The 25,533-nt window shown below is 43.5% G+C and overlaps 1 protein-coding gene across 2 annotated transcripts in view; it reads left to right on the top strand.

Annotated features, from left to right (window-relative positions):
* Positions 1-22,977, top strand: part of FZR1 (fizzy and cell division cycle 20 related 1) — a 65,466-nt gene extending 42,489 nt beyond the window's left edge. For both annotated transcript variants that reach the window (XM_075283704.1, XM_075283703.1), the window contains exons 8-14: positions 269-334; positions 1,581-1,683; positions 5,876-6,060; positions 6,185-6,418; positions 13,591-13,695; positions 18,718-18,810; positions 21,791-22,977. In XM_075283704.1, coding sequence (XP_075139805.1) covers positions 269-334; positions 1,581-1,683; positions 5,876-6,060; positions 6,185-6,418; positions 13,591-13,695; positions 18,718-18,810; positions 21,791-21,832 — 828 coding nt within the window. In that variant the 3' untranslated portion in view covers positions 21,833-22,977. The remainder of the gene's footprint in view (positions 1-268; positions 335-1,580; positions 1,684-5,875; positions 6,061-6,184; positions 6,419-13,590; positions 13,696-18,717; positions 18,811-21,790) is intronic.
* The last annotated feature ends 2,556 nt before the right edge of the window (positions 22,978-25,533 follow it).

Raw genomic sequence — 25,533 nt, 5'->3', positions numbered from 1 at the left:
CGAGCTGTTCACCTTTATGTAAATCACATGATCATGGATTGTTTTGGGTTTAATTGAAAGTAAGCTGGCTGTCCTGAGGACCATAGAAATGAATGGCTAGCTGTGGAAAATGGTTGCATTCTTTAGTCCTAATGCATAGTTGCTTTCCCCTCCCATCAATTTCTGATTCATCAATGCAAATGTGGTTTTTCATTTAGTATTGTAAAAAAAAAAGGATGACTCTGCATTAGTTTATAACTTGGTAAATGTGACTGTGTGTTATTTTCAGGTAACAAGGCTCTGTGATTTATCAGTTGAAGGGGATTCAGTGACATCAGTGGGTTGGTCTGAAAGAGTGAGTATGGTTGAAGGCATCTTTTATATCCTATCTTATAAGGGCTAGTTCACACGTGGTGTGGCAGGGCAGATTTTGACACCGAGAGTGACGCGGGGAGCCGCGTCACTCTCTGGTCAAAACCCGACAGTCGTGGCTTCCCCCTCCAGAGTTGGCTCAAACTAATGGGCCTACCGCGGAGGTTGTTGCTGCCAAGTGGACGCCGCGGAATCCGCCTGAAGAAAGGGCAGGCCGCGTCTTTTTTCCGTGAGCGGCAACATGCCGCTCATGGAAAAAAGAAGCCTGGCGGTCTGCATAGACCACTATTGTGAGGGGGCGGATTTTGACTTGAATTATGTGCCATAATCTGCTCCCTCTGTGCCCGTGTGAATGGGCCCTAAAAGGCAGTTGTGTTTTGTTTTTGGTTTTTTTTTTTTACTATGCAGCATGTATACTACTCCTTTATGGCTGCTGAAGTTAGGGGGTTGTAAAGCTGGGACAACTTCTTACTAGGGTGATTTCACACTGTGGAAAAGTAAGAGCAATTTCTCTTAATTTTCTGCTGCGATCTAGCCACCATTGCATGCTGAAGCAGGACATTGGCATTACGTTGCAGATTTTTGATGCAGATGAATGGGCCTAATCAGCAGGGAGTTCCGAGCTGTAGAATCTGTGGAAAGATAGAATAGGACATTTTTTCAGTGTCCTGCTGCGATCTCTGCCTCCCATTGAAAAAAATGCAAGGCAGTTTCTGGGCGGAAACTGCTGTGGATTCTGGGCCGGAATAGTTTCCCAAATCCACAGCAAATTCCTATGTGTGAACGTACGCTTAAGGTGAATACAGTTCTTACTTAGATGTAGTCTAAGGGCCCCTTCACATGGCGTAAGCGCGCCGCTCTTCTAGACCCGTACACGTTACCGCTTCAAAACACATCCATTCACTTTAATGGGAGTTCCCGTAAAGCTGGCTTTATGGGTGCTCCCATTGAAGTGAATGGGATGTGTTTTGAAGCGCTCGCGTGTACGGGTCTAAATGAGCGGCGCGCTTACATCGTGTGAAGGGGCCCTGATAGCTTTATTATTGTGAGGATTCAAAGCTCTACACATGCTCATATCGTGTTTATGATGTTTTACTTGGGCATTTCACTTTACCGTTCAGTCATTCTTGATAGTTCCTTATCTCCTTTTTTTTTTTCCCATGTTCAGAAATGAAATGAATTGTATATTTATATATGTTATTAATATTAATTCCCCTCTTTGTCTGCAGGGAAATCTTGTTGCTGTAGGGACTCATAAAGGTTTTGTACAGATTTGGGATGCATCTGCAGGGAAGAAGCTGTCCACTCTAGAGGGGCATACAGCCAGAGTTGGTAAGACTATATTTAATGTTGTGTATCCATTATGTACAAAATCTCGCCCCTCACATTTTTTGTAATTATTTCATTTTTTATTTTCCTGGGATAAAACCGAAGATATGACACTTTGATACAATGTATAGTAGTCAGTGTACAGCTTGTATAACTGTGATAAATTAGTTGTGCACTGAAAACCACTCAACAACATATAGCCATTAATGTTTAAGCCCTGGCAACGAAAGTGACTACCCCCCCTAGGTGAAAATGAACAAATTGTGTCCAATTACTCATTTTCCTTCCCCAGTGTCATATGACTCATTAGTGTTACAAGGTCTCAGATGTGAATGGTCTCATATTTTAACTCCTTTACAAAAATGTAAATCATTTACAAAATTTTTTTTTTTCCTTAAAGTTGCTTTATTTCGGACACTCATAATTTTTTTTATTTATTTATTTTTTAAAAATATTTCTATGTAGAGGGATGCATAGGGGGTTTTTTGCGGGGTGAGGTGTACTTTTTAGTTATACCATTTTGGGGAATATCTATTGCTTTGATCACTTTTTATTCAAATATTTTCAATGATGAAACAGTGAAAAAAAACAACGGTTTGGCACTTAGCGTGTCTTTTTTTGTTTTTTTTTGATAGCTACAGCGTTTTTGCTAAATTTGCTACATAGCTATTGAGGCTAGTCATAGACAAGCCTCAATATCTAAATCCCTATGACAAACCTAGGAGCCTTCAATAGGCTCCTGGCTGTCGGAGGAACAGGTTGCATGGGAGCTGGCCAGCAATGATAAAGGTACCAGGCTGGTGGGGACAGGACCTGGAGGCTATTTTCTTACTTTTAGGGGGAAATCCTGCCCTGCAATACAGTGGAGATCTTGTTGCTATGGAGACCGTGCTACAGGAGAGCGGCCACCATCTTTAAAGACCTGGTATCTACTGTACTATTTCAGTGTATGTTGGGAAAGGGTTAAAGGGGTGGGCAGGTCAGCCTGTTAGCGCTCAGACCATATCATGCAGTACACTGCATCAAATTGGTTTACATGGCTGTCGTCCCAGAAGGAAGCCCAGAAGGAAACGTTTTCGCCGTGGAGAGGCAAAAGACACTTGCGGGCGGTCCTTTTTGAAAACTGACCGCCGGGTTTCTGTGCCCTGTCCAGTTTCTCTCGTCAGAAGACGGAAACCCGGAGTGGAGACCGCAGGTGTGAACCCGCCCTCGGTTTGTAATCCGTTTTTGACCAATCAGTTTTTTTGGGGTTTTTTTTTTCCTTCTTCATTCTGAGCGTGCATAAAACAGACACAAACTAATTATCAATATGTAATCAGTTTATAATCTCTTTTCCATAGACGTCGATGTTTATTTAAAAAAAAATAAAAATGCTTACTGTCCGTCTAGAATCCTTATTTTTAGTACGGAGACAAAGTCCTGCAAGTTCTACTTTTCTCTCCACACAAAAAACTGAAACCAGACTGTAATGACAAACTGATACATACAGATTACTTTAAAAACCCATTGAAATCAATAGGTTCGGACAGTTTGAAATCAGTTTTTGAAGATGTCAAATACTGATTTCAAACAGATTTGCCGAAACAGGCCTCAATGGGTAAAAAAAAAAAAAATCTGTGAAATACCTATAAATCTCTCTAAGGGTGCATGCACACTACGTAACGCCGGGCGTGTATGAGAGCCAACACGCCGGCGTTACAGCAGGGCTGCCGAGCACTTCCCATTCACTTCAATGGGAGCGCTCGTAACAGCGGCGTTCACGAGCGCTCCCATTGAAGTGAATGGGAAGTGCTCGGCAGCCCTGCTGTAACGCCGGCGTGTTGGCTCTCATACACGCCCGGCGTTACGTAGTGTGCATGCACCCTAAGACTGAACTACTACTGTTTCACCATCTAATAGATCTGTCCCTGATATATCCATTGTAGTCTCAGGCCTTACTATAACTCCTAGGCAGCATGCCCGCTGGGGTCATGTTTGACTCAGACCTTTCCTTCACTCCCCATATTGAATCACTTGCACGCTCATGTCACCTCCACCTCAAAAACATCTCCAGAATACACCCTTTCCTTACCAGAGATACACTAAAGACACTTATTGTCTCTCTGATTCATTCTCGCCTTGACTACTGTAACTCCTTACTAATCGGTCTTCCCCTTACTAAACTCTCCCCTCTACAATCTATTCTGAATACAGTGGCCAGGCTCATCTATCAGTCTAGAAACTACAGCGATGCCTCTGGTCTGTGCCAGTCACTACATTGGCTGCCTATTCATTATAGAATAAAATATAAAGTTATCACCTTCATCCACAAGGCTCTCCATAATGCCGCACCTCCATACATTTCCTCCCTCATCTCTGTCTACCGCCCAACCTGTACTCTCCGTTCACTCAATGACCTAAATCTTACATTCTCTATCAGAACCTCCCACGCTCGTATACAAGACTTCTCCCGAGTTGCACCACTTCTCTAGAATGCTCTACCCCGGACAATCAGATTAACTCCCAATTTCTACCGTTTCAAGCGCAAACTAAAGACACATCTTTTCAGACAGGCCTATCACATTTTCTAATGTTAACCCTTCCATACTATAATTAGAATCTCCAATATTTAACCCTCCTCTGTCCCCGCTCCCACATTACCCCACATGATATGATTCCATTTCAGGCTAACTTTATATGTCCAAGCTCCATCCACATGTTACAGGACACGACTAGTGACGGCTCATAAAGTTTTATGTTTGTGTAATGACAGTCACCTCTATCACAAAATTGTCTGACCTCTGCATAAGCAATGCTGCCCCTGCTACCTCTTGTGTCACCCCCTCTACCTCATAGATTGTAAGCTCTTGCGAGCAGGACCCTCAGTCCCATTGTGTGAAATGACGTTCTTTGTTATGTATCTGTCTGTATTTGAACACTACAAATTGTACAGCACTGCGGAATATGTTGGCGCTATATAAATAACATTTTTTATTATTATTATTATAGAGTCAAAGTGCTCATCATACCCCTTGATAAATTCCTTGAGTGGTCTAGTTTCCAAAATGGAACATTATCAACTGCTCTGGCACTTTAGGGGCTCTGTAAATGCAGCATGGTGCATGAAAATCCTCCACCACGGATCCATCAAGCTGTCACCAGATGTTGTGGGGCCATGCAAAAAAACTCCCACACGCTTCCGCGGAGCAACTTTCGACAATTGGGCAGCAGACTTCCGAGGAAAGCACGACCCAAGCATGTGTTCTCCAGAACATCTTTTCTCCTGTTGTGCTCCCTGTAGCACACACCTGATATAGACCTCTCCGCTTCCCATCTGACCCACAAGCTCCCCTGCTACAGTCAGGTCCTGGGACCTCTGAGCCATCACTGCCAATACTCTCATGATTCCCTTGCCAGAATTTCAGTTTCTGTACCTATTCCCTCCCCTGCCTCTTCTCTATACTTGGTGGGTGCTCCTTGGCCTCTTCCTCTGCATGTCGACTTTTTGTCTCGAGGACTGTTGTTCCACCTCTCCTTACATCAGCTGCGTTTTACACCATGACTTGCTCAGGTCCAGAAACCCCAGTCTGCAAAAATCTATCACATGCATGTGGATGGACTATGTACAGTGGTGTGAGGTAATGGCTTCGACCTGCTCTCCTCTTCTCTTCCTAGTATCCTGGCTTTTCTCCAGTTAAGGAGCAGGTTTCTGCCCTTTCCATTCTTTTCCAGAGACCCTGGCCTTCAGGCCTCAGATGAAGACTTTCCTGCAGGGAGTAGCACCATCCTCCCTTGGAATCTACCTTAATCTTATTCTTTTGGTGCCTCTGGTTCGCCTTTTTGAGCCCTTGCATGAGCTCTCTCTTTGCCTTCTGTTTTAGAGGTTGCCATCCTGGTGGCCGCTGCTTACATCCGCAGGGTCTACGACCCAGCTTCCCTGTCCTCGAAACCTTCTCTTCTTGTTCTCCACAGAGGCAAAGGTGTCCTTTATCCGCCACCTTTTAGCCAAAGGTGGTTTCTTGCTTCCTCACTAATAAGGACATTCTTGCCATGTTCCTGCCCGGCCCCCAAGCACGTGAGAGCTCTCTTCACTGCCTGGATGTGATCCGTGCAATCCATGTTAGGGTTTAATTTGGATGTTAGCTAAGAATATGCATCCTTAAAGGTTAACTTCTGAGATGTATTATAATGGTGTAATTTACTCTACCCATTATAGGTGCTTTGGCTTGGAATGCAGATCAGCTCTCCTCAGGAAGTAGAGACCGCATGATCCTACAGAGAGATATCAGAACTCCACCTGTACAGTCTGAAAGGAGGTTACAAGGGCACAGACAAGAAGTTTGTGGTCTCAAGTGGTCCACTGACCACCAACTGCTTGCATCAGGAGGGAATGACAACAAAGTATTACACTTTTTTTTTTAATTCTTTTGGAAAATGTGTGTTAATAATAAATAAAATAAAATATTATATTTTTTTTTTCCTTGATAACATTTGTTGTTTTCCTAAAATGTTTTGTTTCTTTCAGTTATTGGTATGGAATCACTCAAGCTTAACCCCTGTGCAACAATACACAGAGCATCTGGCTGCAGTAAAGGCAATTGCTTGGTCACCTCACCAACATGGTCTGCTTGCTTCTGGTGGCGGCACAGCTGATCGCTGCATCAGGTTCTGGAACACTCTTACTGGTCAACCACTTCAGTGTATTGACACTGGTTCACAGGTCTGCAACCTGGCTTGGTCCAAGCATGCTAATGAACTGGTAAGTGCATAGTATACTTCTTTAAAAAGGCTTTTGGAGTTCAAAATGTTGGTGGCCTATCTTTTTAGGATATTTCATTGATATTATATCAGAGGGGACACTTCTGGCGACTCGTCAATGTTTACCTCAGTTTTTCTGGGATATCAATATCATGGGCCTCCCATTATTAAGTAGACCAGGCAAACAGCTGTTCAGTACAGGTGCCAGGAAAGCTGATAGTGTGCTGAATTCAGTTGGCTTTCTAGCGTTGTATTACACCGCATGTGCCCAGAGGACGTGAAGGGTCCTCTTTAAATACTGTGAAACACATACACATTAGGTATTCCCGTGTCTGAAAACGCCCAGTCTACAAATCTATAAAAATATTTTTCCCATACGGTAAACGCCGTAGCAGGGAAAAAAAAGTACACCTCGCCCCACAAAAAAAGACGCCCTATGCATTCCGTACATGGAAGTATAAACAAAGGATTATGAAGATAATCTTGTTTCCCTTAATTCTAACAGCGGCACAATATGGGGTATTTCTGCCCCTGTGTGCTAGTAGGACAGGCGGAAATTTTTATTAGCCAATTAATTAACATGGCTTGCCCTATAAGAGGGCACAAGGACCTCCCCCTGCGTATATATACAAGAGTAATACCAATATACATAGGTAATACAATATATTAATAACAATGACAAAATTTCTTTGGGCGGGAAGTCTTGTGCCGCTGTTAGGACTAAGGGAAACAAGATTATTTTCATAATCCTTCGTTCCCTGTCGTCCTACCAGCGCTACAATATGGGGAGTTAGCTAGTAATCCCCTAGGGCGGATCCTCACCACAAACTGCACTTAAAACCGTGCGACCAAAATCAGTAGCTTCTGAAGCCCGAGTGTTCAGGCGATAGTGGGACACAAAGGTTGACTCCAAGGACCAGGATGCAGCAGAGCAAATTTGACTCAGAAACAAGGCTTTTGTCTCTGCCCAGGAGGTGGAAAAATGACCTCGTTGAGTGTGCCCTTAGAAGAGGCGGAGATGATAAATCCTGGGCTGAATAAGAGATCTTAATTGTCTCCCTGACCCATCATGAAATTAATGCTTTGGAAGCCTTAAGCCCTTTGTGTCTCCCCAAGAAGTTGATGAGTAGGTTTTCAGACTTCCTGAAGGAATATGTACACTGGAGGTAGATCTTCAGGCATCTCGCCAGGTCCAGTGTATGAAATTTTTCCTCATCAACCGAGGAAGGAGATGGGCATAAAAAACCCGGTAAGGTGATCAGCTAGTTTATGTTTGTGCTAGAAGGAATTTTGGGCCTAAAGCCTGGAAGGAATCTAAGCTGAACACGATCCGGAAAAAAGGAGGTATATGACTCCTCCGAAGACAGAGTTTGCAGCTCACTGACCCTTTTGGCTGATGTTATAGCCAAAAGAAAGGCTGTTTTGTAGGTCAGCCTCTTTCAGAGGCTCAAAAGGTTTTAGTGAATAGTGCTGAAAGGACCATATTGAGGTCCCACTGGTGGACAGGAGTGGTAACCACAGGTCTCAGCCTAGTTGCCCCTTTGATAAAGGTGCTTACTAATGGATCTTAAGACAAACGCCTCCCCAGATAGGCGGACAGAGCAGCTACATGTACCTTTAGGGTGGCAGCAGCGAGCCCTCTGAAGCCCTGCTCAAGTCCGTTCTGAAGAAAATCCAGGATCGCCTTTATTGGGGGATCGGAGGAGTCCACTCCATGCTCAAGACACCAGGCGTTGAAGATGTTACTAATTCTTCTGTAGTTATTAGACACAGCTCTGGCGCTTGCGAGAGTCTTCAGAACTGCTTGAGACAGTTCTCTATTTCTTAATAAGGACTGGTCAACCTCCATGCTGTCAGGTTGAATCTCCTCAGATTCTGGCATCTCAGATCTCCTTGGGTTACTAGGTCTGGGAGGGCGTGGAAGCCTCCAATATATGCCTCGACTGATCTTCATGAGCTGGGCAAAGCAAGCCCTTTTTGGCCAGAACGGGATTATGGCAGTTCCCGAGGCTTGGTCCTGTCTTATTTATATCAATACCTTTGATATGATTGGAATTGGACGGAAGATGTAGAACAGCCTGATCCTCCACGGGATGGACAGGGCATCCACTGGCGTCGAGTTGCCATAAAATCGACCTCCGGGACCCCCCATCTCTGGACGATCTGTTGAAACACATCTGGACTGAGACCATTTTCCTGATACGGTGATAGCCCGACTCAACTGATCCACTACTGTGTTCAGGGAGCCCTTGATGTGAACAGCAGATAACTGGGTCAGATTTTTTTTTTTTTTTTTTTTTTTTTGTCTGCCCAGGAGAAAATTAGATTCTCCTCTCTGAGCAGGGCTGGAGATCTGGTGCCACTTTCTTTGTTCAGATAGATCACCATGGTCATATTGTCTGAACGAACCTTCACTGCTTTGTCTCTGAGATACTGAGCAAAGTATCTCCGGTCCCAACTCCGGTCTCCTCCAACGACCTTGCACAGTCATGTCTTCCAGATGGGCTGTCAGGATTTGAACCTGTGACCTGCTGTCTTGCCCAGTGTCTCCTTACTTCCTGAGCTATTCAGCCTGTTGAATAACTGTCTGTTGGACTTCTGTGTGGAACCTACTCCTGAGGCTCATCCTCTGCTTCTAATGATTGGAACCCGCCCTGTGTTACCCTGATTGGGTTGCCTATATATAGGTGACTCTGACGCTTCCTGTTGTGTTGGTATTGTGTTCTGTTTACCCGAATACAGCCTGGACACCTAGGAGACCTCCTTGCTGGAGCTCTTCTTTAGTTCCTTGGAACTTCAACTGCTGCCTGCAAGCTCACCGTAGCTTTGGTATTGGCTTATCTGCTCTTGGACTGTTACCTCAGCCCCTGGGGCTTCCCACGTGCTGTCTCCAGCCTCCTCTGCATTACTCGACGACTGGACTCCTGATCCTGTGCCACTAGTACAGTGACATGGGCTCCCCATCCCAGATGGGATGCATCTGTTGTCAACAGGGTCCACACTGTCGGGACCATGGACCTTTTGTCTTTTAGGTGTATCCACCATCTGAGGGAAAGACTGATACTGGGAGAAAAGCAGATCTTCTTGTGCAATCCCGTGGAGACCCATTCCAGGTTCTCAACACTTCCGTCTGGAGGCGATGAAAATGCCATAAAGCCCAAGGTACCCGCCCATCCGAGGATAACATCAGGCTGAGGACTCTCATGGCGGTGCGGATGGTAACTCGCTGGGTCTGAAATAGGAAGCGGGTGCCAGCATCTAATCTCAACTTCCTTGGGCTGAAGAGGAAGATCTGCATCGACTCTGAACCCACAATGAAACCCAGGAATTTCTTCCGGGTGGCTGGCACAATTTCTGATTTCTCCCAATTGACTATCCAACCTAACTTCTGTAGGAAGTTGATGGCTATCTGGAGATGATGTTGGAGGATTGCAGTAGACTGAGCTTTTATGAGCCAGTCGTCCAGGTAGGGAACAATGAATAGGCCTTGTAGTCTGAGGGCGGCGGTGACCAGAGCGACCAGCTTGGTGAATACGAATGGGGCTGAGGAGATGCCGAACGGCAATGCAGCGAATTTATAATGCTTTCTGTGGCCGGCCATATAAATGGCGATTCTGAGGTACTTCCTGTGAGGACAACAGGGACATGGAGATGCGCTCCTTTCAGATATAGAGTGATCATTACTTCTCCCTGCTGTGAAAAAGATGTTACAGAGTCTACAGACTCCATCCGGAAAGATTTTCTTCTTGTGTATCGGTTGTGGTACCTTAGATCGATAATCATTCTCCAGTCTCCTAATGATTTTGGAACCAGGAAGACTGGAGAGTAAACCCCCAGACCAAAGTCTGAAGGAGGCACCCTTTCCAGAGCCCCTTTTGCAATGTACTCCACAACTGAAGCTTCCAGGATGGATTGCTGAGCAACAGGAAGAGGCCGGGTGATGACAAATCAGTTGGGAGGTAGATGATCGAACTCTATGGAGTAACCGCATTCTACTACCTGTAGAACCCAAAGATCTTCTATATGGGTTCTCCATGCTGCTGAAAAATGGCCACAGGAATTATGGCCACTGAGAGCGGCGCCCAATCAAAATTCCGGCTTCTTTTTGGGGTCATCCCTGAAAATTCCACGAACCACACCTCTAGGACGGTATCTAGACCGCCATTGTTGTTGGTGTCTAAAACCAGATGTTGACCCTCGACTCCTGGGAGGGGGATGTCTCCTTCTCCTGGAGGCTTGTGGCAGGCATTTTTCTTTGCCCTCAGTGAGACCTTCCATGAGGTCGTTCAGCCCTCAGCCGAATACCTTCCCATGCTCAAAGGGAAGGGAGCAGAGCGCCAACTTGGAGGCGTGATCAGCTCTCCAGGATTTTAGCCATAAAGGCCTCCTGGTGGCCATAGACATAGCCATGGATTTGGAGGCTAGCTTCAACTGTTTTCTGGACAACTCCGAGATGTAGCCCACCGCCCAGTGGAGGTTTCCCATAGAATCTAGGATGTCATCACGAGGAACCCCTGAGTCGATGTCCGGTTCGAGCTGAGAAAGACTGGTCCGCAAATAATCAGACAAAGCAGTTGAGGCTATGGCTACTGAGGCCTGAGCTGAACTGGCGGAATACACCTTCTTTAGGGTGGAGTCCGCTCTGCGATCCAGGAGGTCTTGAAGATTTGAGCCATCTTCTAATGAATGGGACTACGGTCTGACGTGACAACTTGGCCACAGCGAGGTCCACCTTCAGGGGAGGCCCCCACTTGTACCATTGTGATGGGTCCATGGGGAACAGGGACCTGAAGACTCGTAGAGGAATGTCCCTTCTCAGGTTGTTTCCATTGCTGATGCATGTTGCTGGCCAGTGATGTGTCCGTATGGAAGGTAATGTTCCCCCCAGTGGTGGACGTGGAGGCTTCCCCGTTAACATCCTGGTCAACTGTAGACCGAATGGACTTCAGCAGCCTTATAGTCTGGTCATAATGGAAGATAGGTCTGCTGGAATGAATAGATTCATTATCAGATGATTGAGTCGTCACCCACCTGGAGCCTCTCCATAGAGGGGAGCGTCAGGTAACGCCTTTCAGGTCATGGCTTCTTTGCGAGCTGAGACAAGGAAGTACTGATATCTAAGTGAGGAAGGTACTTCCACTTTTATTCCAGATCCGCACTCTCCAAACCACCACCTTGTGGAAGGTCTATGATTTGCGCCAGCAAGGTGCTTCTGCTCATGATGCGCCACAGGAGCAGAGGTAGCAGGTACTCAAGGCAGATAGCCACCTCTAGGAGGCCAGTAGCCGAGTCAGGCAGATGGCTGCCCATGTAGCCAACGGTGAGATGAGCCAGATAGTCAAGCCAACACAATAGGTTTTAGTAGACAAGTAGCAGGCAGCCCACAGGCAGATGGCAGCAGGCAGATCCAGCTTTTGGGTATAGTACAAACAGTATTGAACTCTAGACCAAGTGCACTAAATATAAAAGTCTGCTTCCTTACAGACTGAAACCAAAAAAAAAAAAACTCCCCTGAGTTGCTCACTCACCAAAGTTGTCTTGGTGCACCTTCACCTTACCTCACCTGAGCTGTGGGAATTGCTGGATAAAACACTGCCATCTGACAACCTGTCACCTGGTTACATTATCTGCGCTTTAAGACAGCGGGCGAAGCCCGGCCAGACAGGTGCGCACAAGCCATAGCAACAGACATTAGTGCTTTTAGACTCTGCACTGACATAAAGGGAAAGCTGAAAGCTCCCACACAATTTCCATGTCTGTGACTGTAACACAGACAGGCACGCACAGGCCATAGCAATAGACATTCCACGCTGCACTGCGGCACAGATAAGTGCGCACAGGCGCCGACAAACGCAACAGAAAGGAAGTTGACCATAGCAATAGATATCAGTACTTTTAGTTTGTACTAAACACAGAGGAAAGCTGGAGAGGACACAGCTTACGCTAGGTTCACACTAGCGCCCGGAGTCCGTTCTGAGCTTTCAATCTTCTGCATGCTGAAGACTGAAAGCTGTCAGACTGGGTCCAGCCGTGTGCGCCGTTGAGCAATTTATGCTCTTCACTGCGAAACCGGTTTTTGGTTTTTTTAAACCGGACACAGAGTACTGCATGTCCGACTCTGTGTCCGATTTAAAGAAAAAAAAAAAAAAAAACGGTTTTGCGGCGGAGAGCAAGACAAGGTAAGACCAAACCTAAATCTTTCTCTCAGAATGAAAAAGGAAAGAAGAAGGGTTAACAGACACCTTCTTCCAACCCCTACAGGAGGCCACAGGGCCTCCACCACCTCTCCGGTCACACGCAGGGGGGAGGTCCTTGTGCCCTCTTATAGGGCAAGCCATGTTAATTAATTGGCTAATTAAAATTTCCGCCTGTCCTACCAGCACACAGGAGCAAAAATACCCCATATTGTACTGCTGGTAGGACGACAGGGAAAAAAAGTTATGGGTTTCAGAATATGGCGACTTTTAGAACAAAAAATTTTTGGCACAGTTTTGGATTTTTGTTACAGGGTTAAAATGTAAATAAAACCATATAAATTTGGTATCCTCAGAATCGTACCAAAACATAAAATATAGGGAACATGTCATTTTGGCTGCACAGTGAACGCCGTAAAAAATGAAGCCTATAGAAAAAGTCACACAAATGCAGTTTTTCTTCAAATTCTCCATTCTGAATTTTTTTTCCAGCTTCCCAGTACATCACATGCCTTCATAACACAGTGTCTGTGCGACGGTAATGCCCTATATGTAGGTCTTACAGATAAAGAAACATTGCCTTCAGCTCATCCAAAATGCTGATTAACAACCATACAACCCCGACATGCTCCCATAACCAGTCCTCCGCTTACTACACGTACAAGCCCTGTACTGCTTGAAAACCTCTCAGATCAGAAGTCACAAATACTGTCCATTCCCAGGATCCACTTTAAACTATTTGTAGCCGGAGCCTTCTGCCATGCAGCACTCGCTCTGGAACACATTACCTAGACCGATCAGAGAAGTCTCATCCCTGAACTATTTAAAATTAAGACTCAAAAACTCAACTCTTCATTCTGGCATTTGAGGTCAAATAACTCACTTCTGTGCTTTTGAGTGAGAAAAGTGCCTGTTAGTCGTTGTTGTACTAAAAAATGAAAAGATTTTTTTACCGTTCGCTTTCCTTGCTGTTCCACAGGTGAGCACGCATGGCTATTCGCAGAATCAGATCCTAGTTTGGAAGTATCCATCTCTTACACAGGTGGCGAAATTGACTGGACACTCTTATAGAGTTCTCTACCTTGTAAGTACATTTTGGTTTTTGTCTTTTAGAATTATGTTTTGTATGTTGCAAGGGCGTCTCTGATAAAGAAACCAGTAACACATTGGAGCAGATTTAATGATGAGAATATACCATTCTGTTGTAGTGTGTTTCAGACATAAAAGCATTAGGCCACATATATCGGCTAGACAATTTGTATGACTTGTCCAGTGAGTGTAAGGCTTTAGATGCGATATGTGTAAAATTTTGATAAAATAGGTGGCGTATAGTTGGACAGCATCAGCCTCTGTGATGAATCTGGTGATTTTAAAACTGTCTGTTCTAAGCTTGCATTGTCTAGGATTGTATTGTCTGCCTGTCGAGTGGAGCTGTGAGCTCAGATTTATCCCAACCACAGCACCTTCTCCCAATCACTCTCAAAATCTTCCATATTGGTCATATGAGACAAAAATTGAGCTCTTTGGCATGAACTCAACTCTCCGTGTTTGGATGAAGAGAAATGCTGCCTATGGCCCAAAGAGCACCGTCCCCACTGCCAAGCATGGAGGTGGAAACATTAGGTTTTGGGGGTGTTTCTCTGCTAAGGGCACAGGACTACTTCACCACATCAATGGGAGAATGGATGCAGCCATGTACTGTAAAATCCTGAGTGACAACCTCCTTCCCTCCACCAGAACATTAAAAATGGGTCGTGGCTGGGTCTTCCAGCAGGACAATGACCCAAAACATATAGACAAGGCAACAAAGGAGTGGCTCAAAAAGAAGCACATTAAGGTGATGAAGTGGTCTAGCCAGTCTCCAGACCTTAATCCCATAGAAAATTTATGGAGGGAGCTGAAGCTACAAGTTGCCATGGACAGCCTCAAAATCTTAAAGAGGACCTTTCACCACTTTTGGGCACATGCAGTGTTATATACTGCTGGAAAGCTGACAGTACGCTGAGTTCAGCGCACTGTCGGCTTTCCCGATCCGTGCCTGGTGTAAAGCGCTATCTGTCCCGGGACCGTAGCGCTTTAGTGTCAGAAGGGCGTTTCTGACCATTAGCCAGAGATGTCCTTCTGCCTCGCAGCGCCTATCGCGCTGTACTGTGGAGCGGGGAGGAACGCCCCCTCCCTCTCCTGATAATACTCGTCTATGGACGAGCTGTGCGAGCAGAGGGAGGGGGCGTTCCTCCCGGCTCCACAGCACAGCGCGATTGGCGCCGCGAGGCAGAAGGACGTCTCTGGCTAATGGTCAGAAACGCCCTTCTGACACTAAAGCGCTACGGTCCCGGGACAGATAGCGCTTTACACCGGGCACAGATCGGGAAAGCCGACAGTGCACTGAATTCAGCGCACTGTCAGCTTTCCAGCAGTATATAACACTGCATGTGCCCAAAAGTGGTGAAAGGTCCTCTTTAATGATTTAGAGATGATCTGCAAAGAAGAGTGGACCAGAATTCCTCCTGACGTGTGTTAACCTTTTCATCAACTACAGAACAAAGTCTGACTACTGTAACAACAAGGGTTTTGTCACCAAGCATTAAGTCTTGTTTGCCAGAGGGATCAAATACTTATGTAAAATGCTAATAAATGTATAAAATTTGATTTTAAAATGTGATTTTATTATTGATATTCTGTCTCTCACTGTTAAAATTAACATACCCTTAAAATTATAGAATGTTTATATCTTTGTCAGTGGGCAAACTTACAAAATCAGCGAGGGAGCAAATAATTATTTCCTTCACTGTAGCACTTAATACTTATTTGTAGGGCATCAGTGTGTAAGCAACACATGACCTGGGGTATACTCACAGAGTCATATATACACTATGTGATCAAAAGTATCCAGACACTTGGCTGAAAATGACTTGAATCCTTTAGAACACCTTTGGGATGTTTTGGAACGCCGACTTGTTTTGCTAGGCCTCACCCACCTACATCGATACCTCTCCTCAGTGCAGCACTCCGTGAAGAATGGGCTGCCATTCCCCAAGAAACCTTCCAGCACCTGATTGAATGTATGCCTGCGAGAGTGGAAGCTGTCATCAAGGCTAAGGGTGGGCCAACACCATATTGAATTCCAGAATTACCGATGGAGGGTGCTACGATCACATTGTGTGTATATGTATGTATGTGTGTATATATATATATATATATATATATGTGTATGTATGTGTATATATATATATATATATATATATATATATATATATATATATATATAATGGTGTGTGTGTATGTGTGTGTGTGTGTGTATATATATATATATATATATATATATATATATATATATATATATATATATATATATATATATGTGTGTATATATATATGTATATATATATATAATGATGTGTGTGTGTGTGTATATATATATATATATATATATATATATATAGGCATTGGGATTTCATGCTTACAGTTAGTTGTTTAGAACAACGGTGATCACACACATTAATTCCCTGCCCTTGTGCAGCTCTGTGCAGCTATTTAACTGTTGCCTACTTAAATTGTGAATATCAATTACATTGAGTAACATCATATACCTCAGTGTGTGTATAGATAGTTGGATAGATTGCTATAGATATAAAAAGAATACATATTCTCCTTATCTTTATATGAGGCAGTGAAAAATAAAAGTATTGCTCTTTCTGCTACATAAGCTGCATTTTTTTCCACTGCGTTTGCTGCATGACTTTTAGTTTTAGAAAGTATTGGTAAATCTTCCTGATTAGACTGGTTGTGGTAGACAGGTACTTTTGTAGCGTTTCTTGTGTGGTAAAATGATATAAGTGCAATAGGGTATTTGTGCTTGGGGTTTTGTAAACTAGTCTGCCCTTTTATGCTAAACAAGAGGTTTTCTGTCTTGGGTTAATAACTCAGTACTGTCTAAGACAGGGGTCTCAAACTCAATTTACCCCGGGGCCGCTGGAGGTAGAGTCTGGGTGAGGCTGGGCCGCATCAGGTTTTCCCAATTTATTTTATTTTTTTTCTAAAAGTCGTTATATTCTGACAGCCGTAACTTTTTTATACGTCCGTGTACGTTGTATTAGCGGATAAATGTAGACAATGTTGTACATAACATTTAAGACATACAACAGTCTGGTTGTAAAAATGGACTCAGTAAGGCTGGGTTCACACTAGCACCCTCTGTACGTTTTGGGTTTTTGTTCCCGAACCCACATATGGGGTATGTGGGTTTCCACAAGTATCCGATTTTTAAGTGGGTTAGCTTTCTGTTTTTCGGGTCCCCAAACAGTCCCGATGAACAGAAAGCAGAACACTAGTGGGAATCTAGCATAAAAAAATGTTTTTTATACATTCTACTGGATTTCAAAGGGGTTGTGTGAGTTTGTGTTTAAAAAAAAGAAAAAAAAACTGGGTTGTCCACAGCTTGTGTGTGGTATTGCAGCTAGCTTTACTCACTTTAACCCCTTAAGGACCAGGCCATTTTTTGGTTTCGCATTTTCGTTTTTCCCTCCTCACATTTCAAGAGCCATAACTTTTTCATTTTTCAGTTCACAGAGTCACATGATAGCTTATTGTTTGCGGGACAAATTGTACTTTGTAATGGCACCATTCAATATGCTGTGCAATGTACTGGGAAGCTGGAAAAAAATTCAGAATGAGGCGCAATTGGAGAAAAAATGCATTTGCGCCATTTTCTTATGGGTTTAATTTTTACAGCATTCACTGTTTGGTACAAATGACATGTTACCTGTGTTCTACGTGTCAGTAGAAATACCAAATTTATATAGTATTTGAAATTTTTTGATACTTTTAAAAAAATGATAAACTTTGCAAAATAGAAAAAAAAATTTGTGTCATCATGTTCTAACACCTGTAACTTTTTCATATTTCCATGTATGGAGCTGGTTGTGGTGTCTTTTTATGCGGGACAAGATGACGTTTCTATTGATACCATTTGGGGAAAGATCCGATGGTTTGATCACTTTTTATTCAATTTTTTATAGGAGGCAAAGTGTTGAAAAAAACGCTTTTTGGCTGTTTTTATTTTTTTTGCCGCTACGCCGTTCGCAGTACGGGATAAATGTTTTAATATTCTAATAGTTCAGGCATTTTGGAGCGCAGGGATACCTAATATGTTTATGTTTAATGTTCTTTAATTACTTTTATAGCTGATCTAGGGAAAGGGGGGTGATTTGAACTTTTATATTTTTTTTATTTTTTTAATACTTTTAAAAACTTTTTTTTTTCTTCTGTTACATTTATGATCAGACCCCTTAGGTACCTTGAAACCTAGGGAGTCTGATCGCTCATACTATTCACTGCAATACTACAGTATTGCAGTGAATAGGAAAATCGCAGCACTTCTATTAGACGATGCCTCTGGCCTCTGGCATCGTCTAATAGATCTAGTGCAGAGACAAGCCTGGAAGCCTTCAATAGGCTTCCGGCTGTCATAGCAACCGATCACCGCCCTCTTGTGACGTTCAGGAGGGCGGCGATCGGCAAAACATGGCGGCGCCCATGCCGCCGGCGCCGTTTACACACTGCGGTCACGTTTGACCGCAGTGTGTAAAGGGTTAACAGCAGCGATCGGCTCGGGTACCGACCGCTGCTGTTAGTGGCAGGTCCTGGCTGTATTATACAGCCGGCATCTGCCGTGTATGGAGCGAGCTCAGCGTGTGAGCTCGCTCCATACATCCCCATGCGACCCATGACGTACAGTTACGTCAAGGGTCGCTAAGGGGTTAATGGAGGTGAACGAAAATACAAAATACTGAAATGTATCTAAATATCAATGCGGATCAAACCTGCCTGCCTGCTTAAAGGGGTTGTCCAAGCAGTTTCCTTCATTATTCCCGGCTGATTTAAAAGTTGAAAGGGTTGTCCATTTTTGCCTGGACAACCCCTTTAATGGCACCAGAGCCAAAGAGGAGAGCTGCTACGGGTGTGGTCCTTGTATTATACACATTCATTTTCAATAACGTCTTACTATTTTTTTCTGTACTCCGTTCTGTTGTGTTGTATATGTACAGTATTTTACTTCAGTAGATGGATATTTTAACTTACATTTCTATTTTGACTGTTTTCACAGGCCATGTCTCCAGATGGGGAAGCTATTGTCACAGGTGCTGGTGATGAAACTTTGAGATTTTGGAATGTTTTTAGTAAAACACGCTCTACAAAGGTGAGGAAGATATTATCCCTGTTATTTTTAAAGGGAACCTGTCACAATGAAGATACTGTGTAAGGACGGGTTCACACCAGTGCCCGATCTCCATTTTGCAGGTTTCTGTTTCCTGCCCGAGAAACTGGACAGGAGATGGAAACCTGCAGTCAGTTTTCAAACCCATTCATTTGAATGGATTTGGAAAGTGTCCGGCTGTGAGCGCCTGTAAGCGTTTTGTGCTCTCCGTGGCGAAAAAAAAATGTTTTTTTTGTTTTTTTTAACCAGACACAAAGTTGGACATGCAGGACTTTGTGTCTGGTTAAAAAAAAAAAAACAGGTTTCACTGCGGAGAGCACAAAACGCTCACAGGCAGAAGACAGAGACCTGAAAACAGAGACCGGGCGTAGATGTGAACTCGCCCTAATCTGCAGGCAGCATATTATAGAGCAGGAGGGAGTGATCAAATTGAGATACAGCTTTGTGAAAAGATTTAGTATAACTTGTCATTTATGTCTCTATTCTTCCTATGCTTTAGAAGAAGTAATTGAGTCCACTGGGCAGTCCTAATAGGAACTAACCTAATAATAATTAATTTTTATTTATATAGCGCCAACATATTCCGCAGCACTGTACAATTTGTAGGGTTCAAATATAGACAGATACATAACAAAGAAAGTCATTTCACACAATGGGACTGAGGGCCCTGCTCGCAAGAGCTTACAATCTATGAGGTAGAGGGGGTGACACAAGAGGTAGCAAGGGCGGCATTGCTTATACAGTGGTCAGACAATTTTGTAATAGAGGTTATTGTCATTACACAAACAAAACTTTGAGCCGTCACTAGTGGTGTCCTTTAACATGTGGATGGAGCTTGGACATAAAAAGTTAGCCTGAAAAGACATCATATCATGTGGGGTAATGTGGGATCGGGGACAGAGGAGGGTTAAATTTTGGGGATTCTAATTATAGTACGGAAGGGTTTACGTTAGAAATTGTGATAGGCCTGTCTGAAAAGATGTGTCTTTAGTTTGCGTCTGAAACTGTAGAAATTGGAAGTTAATCTGATTGTCCGGGGTAGAGTATTCCAGAGAAGTGGTGCAGCTTGGGAGAAGTTTTTTATACGAGCGTGGGAAGTTCTGATAATAGAGGATGTAAGTGTTAGATCATTGAGTGAGCGGTGAACACGGGTTGGGTGGTAGACAGAGATGAGGGAGGAAATGTAGGGAGGTGCGGCATTATGGAGAGACTTGTGGATGAGAGTGATAACTTTATATTTTATTCTATAATGAATAGGCAGCCATTGTAGCGACTGGCACAGACCCGAGGCATCGCTGTAGCGTCTAGCCTGATAGATGAGCCTGGCCGCTGCATTCATAATAGATTGTAGAGGAGAGAGTTTAGTGAGGGGAAGACCGATTAGTAAGGAGTTACAGTAGTCAAGGCGAGAATGAATCAGAGAGACAATAAGTGTCTTTAGTGTATCTCTGGTAAGGAAAGGGCGTATTCTGGAGATGTTTTTGAGGTGGAGGTGACATGAACATGCGAGTGATTCAATATGAGGAGTGAAGGAAAGGTCTGCGTCAAATATGACCCCGAGGCAGCGGGCCTGCTGCCTAGGAGTTATAGTAAGACCTGAGACTACAATGGATATATCAGGGACAGATCTATTAGATGGTGGAAACAGTAGTAGTTCAGTCTTGGAGAGATTTAGTTTCAGATATAGTGAGGACATGATATTTGAGACAGCAGAGACAGTCGCTGGTGTTCTGTATGAGTGCAGGGGTGATGTCACGGGAAGATGTGTATAATTGGGTGTCATCAGCATAAAGATGGTACCTGAAGCCAAATCTGGCGATGGTTTGTCCAATGGGGGCTGTGTAGAGAGAAAAGAGCAGGGGGCCTAGGACCGAGCCTTGAGGAACCCCAACAGCAAGGGAAAGAGGGAAGAAACAGAGCCCGCAAATGATACACTGAAAGTGCAGTCTGAGAGATAAGAGGAGAACCAGGAGAGCGCAGTGTCATTGAGGCCAACTGAGCGGAGCATAGTGAGGAGGAGATGGTGGTCAACAGTGTCAAAAGCTGCAGAGAGGTTCCGTATGCACAGTCATAGGAGAGAGGTTGTCCTTCACTCTTCAGATCACCTACTGGATTTAATTACTCCTTCATAGCACAGTCATACCCGAGAAATAAATAAATTATATATAAATATTTTGAATTAATCTTTTCAGCTCTTCCTGCAGATTAGATTCTATTTTCATGGTGACTGGTTCTCTTTAAAGATATACGATTTAATATTGCTTAAAGCTAAAGCGTAAACCTCGTGGTGTGTTGTGGTTTTGTTTTGTTTTTTTTATATTTGTGAACATTTTATCTAACTTCATTTTAATAGAAAACAGTCTCTAAAATTCTCCCTCTGAGCTGTTAACAGTGTAAATCCATGCACATTTGTATTGCCGGAGAGGGGCCAGTGTCACTTCAAATGGCTATATTTCCAGTTTACACCAACTAGAACAGTATCACATGAAACGTACTCTGTTTTATCACGCTGCCAACACTGCAATGCTAGGTATAAAACAGTTAGGAATTTGAACTGCATATAAAAATCATATTTCCAGCAGATGTGTGTATTTTATTTGAACCCAACTTTCTGATGTTACAAATTGAATCAATGGAATGTCTGTGTTATGTATACATTATATTACATGTATACATTATATTACATGCAGCAACAGTGTACTGCTATCTTAAATAGTAGTATAGAAATGAATGGAGTCTCTAGCTTTATTCAAGCAAAGTGTGAAAGGAAACAGTTTTTCAGATTTGTGCAGTTCACAGTGCTTAGAGCCCTAACAATCCATTTATTTTCTATCTTGTGGCTAAGAATTTGAGTGGGGGAACCCCTTTTAATGCGGTTGATTTGTCTGGGCTGCTATGTGTACTTATGTAAGAAATGTGGATACAGTCACATTTCATTTAACTTTTTTTTTTTTTCTACTAGGAATCTGTCTCCGTTCTCAATCTCTTCACCAGGATACGATAATCTCTTCATTCTTCTCTGGCAGTTTTCCTCATCTTCACTGAGCCAGGAATTTATTGCTTTCCACCCCAGCAAAAAGACTAATGTTCTGTGTACAGTCGAGGGTCACCAGTAGCCTATACAGGCATGGAAAGCATTAAATAACACTGTTCTATCTCAAATTCATATTTTTCCATCTTTGGCGTTAGAGGAAGGAGGAGCCACATATCTTTCATATAATAATGGGTAGTGGGTAAAAGAAACCTTTACTTACCATGTTCCATAGATATGTATTTAAGTGCGTGTATATAAATGCTCATGTATATCTTATTGTTTGGGATCGACCCCCTCCTTCCCCCTTCCCCCAGGAGTGAGTTGCAGCTATGTCTAGCAGCTAAATGGCTATCACAAAACACCTATATTAGACTTTTTGGGACCATGCTCTGTTTTATAATAGCACAGACACTCCCTGTACAAAATTGTCTTGTTTGCATGCAAAGGATATCATATACTATATATAGAGCCTTCTCATTACAACTCTACTTGCAACTTTTTCACCTAAGTTTTTATTTGTGACTATATCAGTGGTCAAACTGCAGTGGGGGGGGGTTATTTTATGGATGTGTGGATGACAGATTGATAGTCTTATAGTAGCAAAACATCTGTGTTTAGTTCTGTGCAGTTTTTTTCTTATGGGTGATGTTCTGTATTTTTAATGTTAATTTAAAATAACCTTTTCAAGATCAGTCAGTCAAATTGCCTGATCTTGTTCCTTCCCTAAAAATATTTTTGTGTTTTTGTTTTTTGTTTTTTCCTTTTATTTTTTATTTTTATTTTTGCATTGTTTTGCACGACGGAGGAATTGCAAGGAAGAAGAAAATCTGTTTGCTGAAGAAAAGGACTTGGTTTTGGAATATGGAATCAGTTGATATTATAATGTTTAACAGTGAAGGGGTTGATGTAAGGACTTGTTTGCTCTATGCTAAAATTGGAATCCTCCATTTTTTTCCCCAGAGATGGGACATGTAAATCTCATTCTTTGTTTTTAAAGAAAAAAAAAATGCCACTTGATGTTGAACTGTGAAGGATGTGTTTTATTTGTGACAGAATTTGTATAATATTTGAGATATTGAAATCTCTTTGGTACTAAATGTGTATTCATTAAGGGTACCCTTGGGGCTAGTTCACACGGGGATTCCGCATGTGCATATTCCATCACGGCTTTCCACTCCAGATTAGGCCCAAATGAATGGGTCTAGTCCGGAGGGCGCTGTTGCGAGGCGGACGCCGCGGCTGAATCGGCCGCGGAATCCGCCTGAAGAAAGGGCAGCTCGCTTCCTTTTTACGCTAGCGGGAACAAACCGCTAGTGAAAAAAGAAAAAGAACGCTAGCGGTCTACATAGACCTCTATTGTGAGGGGGTGGATTTTGAGAAGGATTCCGCGCCAAAATCCGCCCCCTCTTGCCCCGTGTAAAATAGCCTTTACAGGCAGTAACTTTTTTGCCTTTGTCAGTGAGCCACGAATCAAACCTCCACACACTAAAGCGGAGATCTTCCACCCTTTGCAGTACTGTATTGCTTTGTGCTGAGCACATAATTTCCAGATGTTTCACCTTTACATGCCACAAGGGCAAAAAACAAATCACAGCAATTCGTTGTAAAATGTTTGCTTTTACCATGTAGTGAAAAGCTGGCTATTACATCTAACTAATAGCAGATAGTGGTGTATTACATTGATTCAAATACTGTACATAGCAAAATAAGGGGGCGCCCACATATGCGCCTGCAGTCCGCCCGCTGGGATTCTGCTGAAATTGCACAAAAACCGATTAGGGACGGCTTGCATGTAGTCTGTTTAAAAACCCATTCATTTCAGTGGGTAAAAGGGGTATTCCCACCTCACATACTCATCAGTCTTTACTGCTGTAAAATCTTCTTTCTTCCTGGTTTCTTGCATCATTTGGTGGGCGGGGTTTCACATGCAACCTGGCGTTTAGCTCCGCCCCCAAATTTGTGTAGCTCCGCCCACCCATATTGGACTATGAAGTACAGGCAGCAGCAACTCCATTCTGTGTTACATACAGAGACTGCCTGTCTCTGCCATAATGAACACAATTGTATTAGCTAGCCTGATAACTGGGAGAACAGAAGAAATGAAAGCAGCTCCTCTCCCCTATCTGAGTGCAGGAAGCTAGGTCACGTGGTGTAGACACAGGAATAGCTAGATACACAGGCTCGCTCCCCTGCACTTAGCCGCTCCTCCCTCCCCCCTGAGAGCAGGCAGCCCCTCCTCCCTCCCCCCCTGAGAGCAGCAGATGCATCACTTGACTCATGAGCAACTGAGTCAGGGCTGTGGCCACAAAGAATTGAATAAAGTAATATAGTGGACAAACAAAGCAGTTGTGCTGAAGCAGTGTATTTAGGAAAAGTCTTACATCCACATTAACAAGCAGTATAGATAGGATCCTTGTAATGGGACAACCCCTTTAAGGACACAGCCTAAAACTACCTTAAAGGGATTCTACCACTAAAACACTTTTTTTTCTAGTTACCACGTCGGAATAGCCTTTAAAAAGGCTATTCGTCTCTTACCTGTGGAAGTGCTCTCCGCCGCGCCGTTCGTTCAAAATACCGATTTGTACCGGTATGCTAATGAGTTCTCTCGCAGCGATGGGGGCGTCCCCATCGCAGGAGCAGCGATGGGGGCGTCCCCATTGCAGCTCGAAAACTCACCGCAGCGCCGCCTCTCTGGTCTTCGGTGTCCTCCCCTTGCCTCTTCAGCGTCTGTCGGACGCCTGCGCAGTATGCTCTCTGTTCGGCGAAGATTGCCGAACGTACTGCGCATGCGCGAAAGTGCGATGCCCGCACTATGGCTGGGACCGCAATTTCGCGCATGCGCAGTACGTTCGTCAATCTTCGTCGAACAGAGCGTACTGCGCAGGCGTCCGACAGTACGCTGAAGAAGCAAGGGGAGGACACCGAAGACCAGAGAGGTGGCGCTGCGGTGAGTTTTCGAGCTGCAATGGGGACGCCCCCATCGCTGCGAGAGAACTCATTAGCATACCAGTACAAACCGGTATTTTGAACGAACGGCGCGGCGGAGAGCACTTCCACAGGTAAGAGACGAATAGCCTTTTTAAAGGCTAGTCCGACGTGGTAACTAGAAAAAAAAGTGTTTTAGTGGTAGAATCCCTTTAAGGACCAAGCCTCATTTCTCAAATCTGACATGTCACTTTATATAGTAATAACTTTGGAAATCTTTAACTTATCAAAGTGATTCTGAGATTGTTTTTCGTGACACGGTGTACTTTGCATTAGTGGTAAATTTTGGTTAATATATTTTTTCTTTAATTATGAAAAAATAGGAAATTTTTCTGAAAATTTGGGAAAAAAATGAAATTTTCAAACTTTGAAATTGTATACCTTTCATATAGTCATACTACCCAAATTACTTCAGAAATATAATTTACCATATCTGTTTTTGCTTTACATCAAACTTTTATCCCCATTTCATATTTTTCAGATATTATAAGGCTTACAAGTGAAACAGCAATTTTCCAAATTTTAAAGAAAATTTCCAAAAGCCATTTTTCAGGGGCCAGTTCAGTTCTGAAGGGGTGTTGAAAGACCTATGTAATTGAAACCCCCATAAATTTCCCCATTCTCAAAACTGCACTCCTTAAAGAATTCAAAACAATACTTTGGAAGTTTCTTAACCCTTTTAG

This window comes from Leptodactylus fuscus, chromosome 1 (assembly GCF_031893055.1).
Source record: "Leptodactylus fuscus isolate aLepFus1 chromosome 1, aLepFus1.hap2, whole genome shotgun sequence".
Lineage (NCBI taxonomy): Eukaryota > Metazoa > Chordata > Amphibia > Anura > Leptodactylidae > Leptodactylus > Leptodactylus fuscus.
The sequence above is the reverse complement of the archived record's forward strand: the minus strand, read 5'-3'. Positions and strand labels throughout refer to the sequence as shown.